The sequence below is a fragment of the Amaranthus tricolor genome, chromosome 2 (genome assembly GCF_026212465.1).
Source record: "Amaranthus tricolor cultivar Red isolate AtriRed21 chromosome 2, ASM2621246v1, whole genome shotgun sequence".
NCBI lineage: Eukaryota > Viridiplantae > Streptophyta > Magnoliopsida > Caryophyllales > Amaranthaceae > Amaranthus > Amaranthus tricolor.
Window position 1 is genome coordinate 25919770 of NC_080048.1, and position 10388 is coordinate 25930157.

General features: G+C 32.3%; 2 protein-coding genes across 2 annotated transcripts; one reads left to right on the top strand and one right to left on the bottom strand.

Annotated features, from left to right (window-relative positions):
* Positions 1–3093: 3093 nt before the first annotated feature.
* On the bottom strand, positions 3094–6665 carry LOC130806664 (caffeoyl-CoA O-methyltransferase 5). The gene is made up of 5 exons (XM_057671826.1): positions 6290–6665; positions 6067–6146; positions 5566–5710; positions 5261–5392; positions 3094–3673 (listed from the first exon to the last, which is right to left on the bottom strand). The coding sequence occupies exons 1-5, from the start codon at positions 6416–6418 to the stop codon at positions 3380–3382; spliced, it is 780 nt and encodes a 259-aa protein (XP_057527809.1). The 5' UTR covers positions 6419–6665; the 3' UTR covers positions 3094–3379.
* Positions 6666–8285: 1620 nt separating this feature from the next.
* LOC130805638 (uncharacterized) lies at positions 8286–8981 on the top strand. Its single transcript, XM_057670423.1, has one exon. It carries the CDS (start codon positions 8286–8288, stop codon positions 8979–8981), a length of 696 nt encoding a protein of 231 aa, XP_057526406.1.
* The last annotated feature ends 1407 nt before the right edge of the window (positions 8982–10388 follow it).

Consider the following 10388-nt stretch of genomic DNA (forward strand, 5'->3'; position numbering starts at 1 on the left):
TCGCAACCATTTTGGACCCACGTTTTAAAACTGAGGTCCTAACTAAAGTAATAGGATTTTATTATCACTCGTTAGATCGCCCGTCTTCTGATGTACAATATTATGTAGGAACATGTAAAAAATATTTAGCTGAACTCTATGATTTTTACGCTAGTGTATATAACCCGAAACGCGATATGTCTAGGCGTGCTAGCGTTTCGGCTCGTCCCACTTTCTATAATTTAGTAATAGCTAACATAATGACTCAAGATGATAGTTTTGTAGGATCTTCTTCTTCCTCGACCACATATTTAGAACTAGATAGTTATCTTAAACACCACTTTGAAATAGACCCAAGTGTCTATAATATTTTGGAGTGGTGGAAAGAAAAATCATTTAAATTTCCCATTTTATCGAGAATTGCAAAGGATATCCTTGCAATTCCCGCGTCAACTATTGCGTCGGAGTCTGCTTTTAGTGCAGGTAGAAGAGTTTTGGACGAAAAGCGATCTCGTCTTGCTCCACATAGTATTCAAATATGTGTTTGCAAGAAAGATTGGGATCAAGCGGAGATTCGAACACAAGGACTAAGGAACGATGATGATCAAGACGACGATGATGATCCATGGATGATGATGGATACAACTTCATCATCGTCAGGAGGAGAGTCAGCGGAAGCATCTAATCAACCACATGATGATGACGAAGACGAATAGGATCAATCCGACAAGCGACAACGATGAATCAACACTCAACAACTATAAATAAAAGGTATGACAAAGAACTACGTGGGCTTTGATTCCTTCGGGATACGTAGGCAGCTTAGTATTCATTTGGGTACTAGGTTCAAGTCCATTTTCTCCCTCTTTTTTTATTATTCATCTTTATCGACATTATCATTGATTCGTTTCTTATTAATTTATTTTTTTCCATTCTTTTTAGTAAATATTTCAATAACGATGACAACTTGACATGCAATGAATTTCGCTAATAATCAAGTAATCATCAAAGGTACGTCCGCGATATTATAGTATTTTTTTATTATACAAAAATTTAAAGAAAAAATTAAAATGGAACCGATGGTCCGACCCGCCCGTCCCGTGAGTTGGAACCGCCGGAACCGCCTCATGAACCGCCAAGGAACCGTTTGGAACCGCCCGGAACCGGAACCGGAACCGGAACCGTTCGCGACAGCTTCCAAATGGAACCGGAACCGGGTGGAACCGGAACCGGATGGAACCGGAACGGAACTGGACCAACCCGGACCGTGGCCATGCCTACCTATACCGCTATACCAGTTCCTCAATACAAGATACCGATCTTTAAATATCGCCACCCTTTTCATTTTATCGCCACCACCCTCTCCCTCGAAATTACGTATTTGCCCCTGGAGTTTAAAAAATTACAAAATTGCCACTCCTTACAAATATCTTATTTATAATAATAATAATAATAATAATAATAATAATAATAATAATAATAATAATAATAATAATAATAATAATCATAGTAATAATAATAATAATAACAATAATAATTAGCTTTTTTATATTCTTAAAAAAGAATATAAATAAAATTAATAATAATAACAGTAATAATAATAATAATACTAATAACAATAATAATAATAATAATAATAATAATAATAATAATAATAATAATAATAATAATAATAATAATAATAATAATAATAATAATATAATAATAATAATAATAATAATAATAATAATAATAGTAATAATAATAATAATAATAACAATAATAATAATAATAATAATAATAATAATAATAACAACAACAACAACAACAATAATAAAATTAAAATTAATAATTATTATTCAAAAAAAAAATTGAATCGCCCAGAATTAGGCGATTGAACCGTGGTTCAATCGCCCAAAAACTGGCGATTGAACCATGGTTCAATCGCCCAATTTTGGGCGACTCACTTTTTTTTTTCTTTATCGAAAATAATAATAATAATAATAATAATAATAATAATAATAATTAACTTTTTTATATTCTTAAAAAAGAATATAAATAAAATTAATAATAATAACAGTAGTAATAATAATAATAATAATAATAATAATAATAATAATAATAATAATAATAATAATAATAATAATAATAACAACAACAACAATAATAAAATTAAAATTAATAATTATTATTCAAAAAAAAAAATTTATCGCCCAGAATTAGGCGATTGAACCGTGGTTCAATCGCCCAAAAACTGGCGATTGAACCATGGTTCAATCGCCCAATTTTGGGCGACTCACTTTTTTTTTCTTTCTTTTAGGATAATAATAATAATAATAATAATAATAATAATAATTTATAAATTAATGTGGCCTATTAGCTATGTTGGTTAGAGCGTTGTGCTAAAAACGCATAGGTCACAGGTTCAAGATCTGCACAGACCATTATTAAATAATTATCAATTTTTTATCATATATTTTTTCCAAAATCAGTTATTAGCACAACGCTCTAACCAACTGAGCTAATAGGCCACATTAATCTATAAATTATTATTATTATTATTATTATTATTATTATTATTATTATTATTATTATTATTTTCCAAAAAGAACAAAAAAAAAAGAGGGAGTCGCCCAAAATTGGGCGATTGAACCATGGTTCAATCGCCAGTTTTTGGGCGATTGAACCACGGTTCAATCGCCTAATTCTGGGCGATTCAATTTTTTTTTTGAATAATAATTATCAATTTTAATTTTATTATTATTATTATTATTATTATTATTATTATTATTATTATTATTATTATTATTATTATTATTATTATTATTATTATTATTATTATTATTATTATTATTGTTATTGTTATTATTATTAATTTTATTTATATTTTTTAAGAATATAAAAAAGTTAATTATTATTATTATTATTATTTTTATTATTATTATTATTATTATTATTATTATTATTATTATTATTATTATTATTATTATTATAATAATAATTATTATTATTATTATAAATAAGAAATTTGAAATGAGTGGCACAATTGTAATTTTTTAAAAATCAAAGGACAAATTTGTAATTTCCTTAAGAAAGAGGTGGCGATAAAATAAAAAGGAGTGGCGATAAAATAAAAAGGGATGACGAAGTTTAGCAACACTCTACGAGATTCCTTCTTTACTAATGGTTGACTGAAGAAAAAAAAAATAGAACTGTAACAAAAACTCTAATTATTACAGACCTATGCCACAGCATCAGTTTGTCTGTTGGTTCATATCATATCATTCAATAATCAATTATACAAACAAGAGTATAGTAAATATGCATAACACTGCAAAAAAAAAAAAAAAAAAAAAAAAAAAAAAAAAAAAAAGCTTTCCAATAGTTGGTGAGTGATGGCGACCGTGATTGTTGAGAAAAATCAGTTAACTCGGCGACATAGGGTAACACCGTCACCTACCGGAAGCTGGCAAATTTCGACTCTCGGATCAGCAGCAATAGATTTGTTGAATTCCAACACAAAGTCTCTGTAGTACCTAACGTATTTCCTCATCGGAGCATCTGGTGGCGCAACCACAGAGCCGTTCCATAGGGTGTTGTCGTAGCCGATAAGTCCTCCTACCTTTACAAGATCAATCAACCTCTTGTGGTAGTTCCAATAGTTGTCTTTGTCCGCATCAACGAAAATGAAATCATATGATCCATGATTCTTGGGCTGTCAATTCATAAATTAAGATAAAAAATTGCAAGTGGTATGATAATATGGTTGGTGACATTTTGAAAATGTAAAAGAAATGTTTGAATATTCTGTTCATATAATTGGACAAACAAGACAAGTGAGTTGTATTATTGTTGACAACCTAGTGGTTATTGACTTATTGTATACACAACTCATACTCCGTCCATAAGTCATATTTTAAGTGTACAAATTGGTAAGTCATGGTGTCCAAATTGGTTAGAGTACTTATTTAGGTGCTGAATAATTAATTTATAGAAGACAAACATATGAGATAAAAACAAATTTCCACAAATAGAAAAAGGGATGAAAAAATTACTAGGTTAATAATTGCTAGGTTAATAAGCCATTAGGTCAATCGGCCTTCTCTACAAATTCCCTTTCGATTATGTAAAATAGCATAGATCAAGCAATAATCCCGTGTTAATACAATAATTAAATACTAGGTGAACAATACTTTACTTAGGTAAACAAATTAACAGGAATGATATTGTCTTTGTGGTTGGAAGCTAGAAGTTCAATAGCTTTATAAACACGGGTACACTCGATGATGACCCTTCCTAAGCAAAAACTGAGAAAAACACAAGGCTTCTTTAGAAACGACGCACTAAAGAAAAGGTAATATATGCCATCAACATTTATTCTTCTACTCAAAAATTGTGTCTAGATTGTGTATCACGTTTATCTTGTTTTAACTTACGATGCTAAACATCGATTGGGTTACATTTGATCAAATAAGCAAACTCATACGTGTTTTATTTTTGTATTTATGTTTATAAACGAAAAACACTTTTAGATATTGAGAAAACAACAAATCCAGTTGGTAATTGTTGCCTTTTAAGAGGGAGAATCTTAACTCACACTATTACATGCCAAGATTACATGTTTTACAATCAAAATAAGGGTATGTTTTTCAAGTGCAGTAGGAATATAGGATCATGCTTGAAGTAAATTTCTCATTAGCTGGAGGCGTATATTCCCAAATGTACTGGATTATAATTGATCCCAAATATCAACCAAACAATATGAATTCTACAATTTCGTTTTACACATACATATTAGATCGGGATTTTACCAACATTTCAATCGCCACATTTACTCAAAAACATCATCAAATATGTTTAAAAGTATTGTAATGTCTTAATTCGCTTTCAAAACGACTTGGCTAATCAGCCATCTCAATATACCTTCTCATATCACATGGAAGTATTACATGATATACCCCACAACCACAACTATTTAGAAATATAGTGCCAATATACCTCATTCAAATCTACCCCATACAAAAAGTCAACAGTTCAAACAAAAAAGATGCAACTTTCATGTTTGGTCTTATATCAACCTAATTTACCTCCTTCAAATCTACCCCAAACCCCACCCGATGTCGGAGTCAATTAATGGCATTGAGATTATCAACATTGTTGTAAATCTAAGCTATGTGGACGATTTTGCTAAACTAATTCCAGAATATAATCAGAAATGAATATCTAAAAATCTTAATTACTAAAAGGAAGCCAAAAATATTAAAAGAAATAAAAGAGAAGGATATTAAAAGTAAAAACTTACATCTTCAAGCAATTGATCAAGAAGAGGCAAGGCAGGACCTTCTCTGAAATCTATTTTGTGGGCAACACCAGCTTTTTGCATCACTGGTAAACCCAATTCAAAATTTTCCCTGTTTATATCCATTGCCAATATCTGCAAAAATAAATCAATTTAACCAAATGTGGCAACCCCAATCACAATCATAGTACATCTACTAAGAATGGAATGAAATCTGTAGTTCTCTACGAATCAACCACTTTAATTAATTCGGTAATTCAGTCTCATAATTCATAAATTCAAACGTAATTATTGAGTTGATAAATTACCTTTCCATCATCAGGAAGTGCAAGAGCGGTAGCAAGAAGAGAGTAACCAGTGTAAACCCCAATTTCCATGGTGTTCTTTGCATTAATCAACTTAATAAGCATATTCAAAAATTGCCCTTCATCTGCAGATGTTGTCATAAGATTCCTGATGCATGCAATCGAAAATAAATAATTAATCATATATTTAATCACCCAACTTCAATTCTGAAAACTACCAAATTCACTATCAATCAATAATCGTATTCCCTCCAATTCAAACCACTTGTCCGACACTCCTATTTGATTTGTAGATTATTTTTTTTATTTCTATTAGGCAAATGAGATTCATTTGATTCTTCTCAATGAAAATTTTATTAATATTATTATTTAATAATTTTAATTATACACAATTATACATATTTAGATTTAGATTGAAGTAGTGTATTGAATAGAGTTTAAAAATCGGCAATGGGTGTGAATCGGAAATAAAAAGTATGATGTAATTGAGATAAAAAAAAATACCATGGATGTTTAGCGGTGATTTCTCTGAGCTCCTTCATGGGCTCTGGTTCTCTTGGATAGACACTAGTCTCAAGAATATACTGCAAATTATAAAATGATTCAAAACTCAGATTCAGATTATTATATTTTGAATTCAATACGTGTTATAATTTGCAAAAAAAACTTAACCAACTAAACTAGCTTTAATCCATGATTAAAATTGAATATGTGAATGATTGGATACCTGATATAGAGCATCACTTTGAAGAAGACTCTTATGTCCAACCTCAGAATGCTTGATTTCTTTAGTTTGTTGCTGTTCTTCTTGCTTGTATACATTTGTGATTTGCTTCTCTACTACGACATCAGCCATTTTTGTGGTATTTTTTATTCTACTTATGTTTCTTGATCTCTTTCTTTTGTGGTTTCAAGCCTGAAATGTTTTTAAGATTTTGGTCACAAAATATATGGAACTAGAAGTACCGGTTTAGTATCTCTTTTTGAATAATGAAATAAGATAGTGGGAGGTTATTAGACCGGTAACTTTAACCGGTTTGGAGTTGGTGAAAAGTTGGGTAAGTGGACCCATGAAACATCATCACATTTTCGTGGAGTTTCGCTTCATGTGTCCTACACATGCTCACATCTCACATGAAAATAAAAATAATAACGACGCTTCCCGTTGATTTTTTAATTATCAAGAAGAGATTTAAGAGAACAAACATTTTGTAGGAAATCATTTACTTCTTAAGTTGTTAGGAAATATTTTTAAAATTTTTATCTGAACTTTAAAATTCGTTATTTTTCAAAAGTAAAAAACTTAATTAATGTTCATGGATTGGTTTTTTAAAAAATGCTTCTAAATAACTACTTTTTCTATTCCTTTTTATTTCTCCACTTTAAGTTTTTTTTCACTTTATGAGACATAAATTTAAATTTGTCTTTTAAAGTATATACTCAAGATAAAATATATTCATATAGCATCTTGTTATATTCGTCCTGATGCAAATAATTTTAATATATAATTTTTACAATTTTTTCCTTTTATGCAGGGTTTCTTCTGTTTGGGGTAAATTCAATAGCTTTCTTCTAGTTCTCCCTATGAAGAGAGTACGGATATGGGTGTTTTGTCAACTTTCCTCACCTAAATCCTACTCTCGAGCGGGATATTAGGTATGATGATGATGATGATGATTAACTTTTACAATTTTTTATTATGCGTAGTACTATGAAATATCGAGCCTTAAAATTTGCTTTGAAATACGTGAAAAAATAAAGTTGACAAAACGAAGGGAGTAAATAATTAGTCTAATTAATGTTTTGATGAGAATACTTTGAAATTTAATTTATTACAGCTTAATATAAATCTAGAAAACTTATTAAACAACTACAACGTATTAAAATTTAAATACTTGGTTGAATAAAATTAATAACCTTAACTCCATTTGTTTTTATGTGTTACAAGTTTTTAGTAAAGTTCAAGACATACTTAATGGATAAAAATACTATTGATTGATGGAATATTTACTTGGATGGGAGTGATATAAAAATAAAAACATTAAAAAAAATTTTGCAGTCAGTCCAAACATTCCAAAGTATTCTACCAACTCAGGCTTTGATATGGAGTAAGGAGAGCATTATGGAGTTAATGTTACATGCATAAGATAAGTAGAATACGCAATTAGAATGTGGGCACCAACTCCTTGAATGGGATCAAGCGTAGTTTTCTCTCTTCACCAACCGCACTACTTCAACTCCCTGTCCACTAAACTCAAGACTTATTTCCACCAATATTTTGACTTAACTCCTATTACAAATGTGGAATACACGTCAACTTTCTCCCGAACCAGATATATTGGGTTTGGGACTTTGGCTTAATCAATATATTTTGGTTTTTGGGTCTAACTTTTGAGATCTAATAGGATCTGGATCTATATCTGCTAGAATATATTACAATATATTGATTTATATTTTAATAATATTCTAATTATAGTGTATATATGTAACTTTAGTAATTACCTTATATGTGATACAATTAGCATATTCTTAGGTGTAAATTGATCTTGATAGACTAGCATTATTCTAGGCTTAATCATAGCTTTGACCATCTTGTAATAGGCAGATATAAGACCTACTTTTCGATTGCTCAAACTCATGGAATATACTTCCTTCATGGTATCAGACTTGTTTCGTTCCTAAACATCTTTCTCTTCTTTCTTATTATCTTCTTCTCCACCTCCATGGCTGAAACACCAAAATTTCATCCAGCTCTTACCATTACTAATGTGAAATCTCTCATTCCTATCACACTAGACAATGAACAATCTCTTTATCACTCTTGGGCTACCCTATTTACAAATCTTGTTAGGGTCCATGATTTGTATGAACATTTGGTTCCCCCTACGAAAGAAATAGCAAAAGCTGCATTTCAGGCTAACAAATCGGCCGACCTTGCTTTCTGGAATCGTCTTGATGCGGTGGTGTTGCAATGGATATATGGTACGGTATCCAAAGACCTCCTTAATGCTATTCTCCGTCGTAATGACACGGCCGAAGGAGCATGGAAAAGACTTGAAGCTTTATTCCAAGATAACAAGGCTTCTCGTGCTACTCATCTTGAAGAAGATTTTGCTAATGCTGATTTTGAGTCTTTCGACTCCATTGATAATTTCTGTAACCACCTTCAATCTCTCGCGGATCGGCTCGCGGATGTTGATGCTCCCGTTACAAATGGTCGACTTGTCCTTCGACTCACTGGGTCTTTACCAGAAGCTTATAGTGGTACGGTGGATTATATTCAAAATCAAGACCCCTTACCATCGTTCGAGAATTGTCGATCTCGATTGAAAATGGCCGAGCGCACCATTAAAGCACGGCTTGCTCGTGAGGCAGGAGGTTCTCGGGGTTCCTCGGCGATGATGGCTGCTTCTGAATGAACTACTGACCACTATCCCTTTAAACGTGGCTCCTCTAACAAAATCCGTAATTCAAGGTTCAAAGCAAAAGGCAAGGATCACGGTGATATTTCTGGTATGGGGGTTTATGCCACGTCACAGCCACGTAAGCAGGTACACCAGCCACACAGGCAACCACGTGGCCAGCAACATCCTAAGTGGCATTCTACTTGGCAGCAATATCCATGGGGTGGCTGGGCTGTACCACCTTGCCCATATCCTAATTATCCATGGCAGCCCAGACCTCCATAACAGGCCCAGCAAAGCAAGCCCAAAAGTCGACCTACAAGCATACTCGGCCCACGACCAGTCCAACAGCCGGTGCAATCATACAATGCTATGTCGGATGCGGGTTCGCCTATCTACACTCCAACCGATATTGAGGCCGCTATGCATGCTCTGTCTGTTTCTCAACCGGATGGAAATTACTATATGGATACCGGTGCTACATCTCACATGACCTCGGAATCAGGTATACTCTCTCCTTATTTCAATTCTAGCAATAAACATCGTAACATTGTTGTTGGAAGTGGTGATTTAATTCCTATACTTGGTCACGGTAGCACTATTGTACCTTCACCCCACCCACCATTTTGCCTCAATAATGTATTACATGCTCCTAAAATGATCAAAAACCTAATTTCCGTTAGAAAATTTACAACTGATAATATGATCTCTGTTGAATTTGACCCATTTGGTTTCTCTATTAATGACTTACAGACGGGGGTCAAAATAATGAGATGTGACAGCACGGGGGATCTTTATCCACTCTTCTCCCACAACCAAGCCATGTCATCAATCAATCATTCTGCCCTTTCCGCTGTTTCTCCTGATATTTGGCATCATCGTCTAGGCCACCCCGGCGATGCAGTTCTACATAATCTTCATAGTCAAAAGTTTATTAATTGTAATAAATCTTGTATTAGTTTTTGTTCTTCTTGTTCTATTGGGAAACATTCTAAATTGCCCTTTTATGAATCTTTATCTTATACTCATCTTCCATTTGATATTATACATAGTGACGTGTGGACTTCTCCAATCGTTAGTTCATTAGGCCATCGTTATTATGTTCTGTTTTTGGATGATTATAGTAAATTTTTATGGGCTTTTCCTATTGCAAAGAAATCTCAAGTAAAACATCTCTTCCTCTCTTTTCATGCTTTTGTTAAAACCCAATTTGAACGGAACATTAAAACTTTTCAATGTGACAACGGTACCGAATATATCAATGGTACTTTTGACCAATTTTTTAATCAACATGGCATGGTTTTCCGTCTATCTTGTCCTCATACTTCTCCTCAAAATGGTAAGGCCGAGAGACATATCAAATCCATCAACAATATCATACGGACTCTACTCCTTCATGCCTCCATGCCACCCACATTTTGG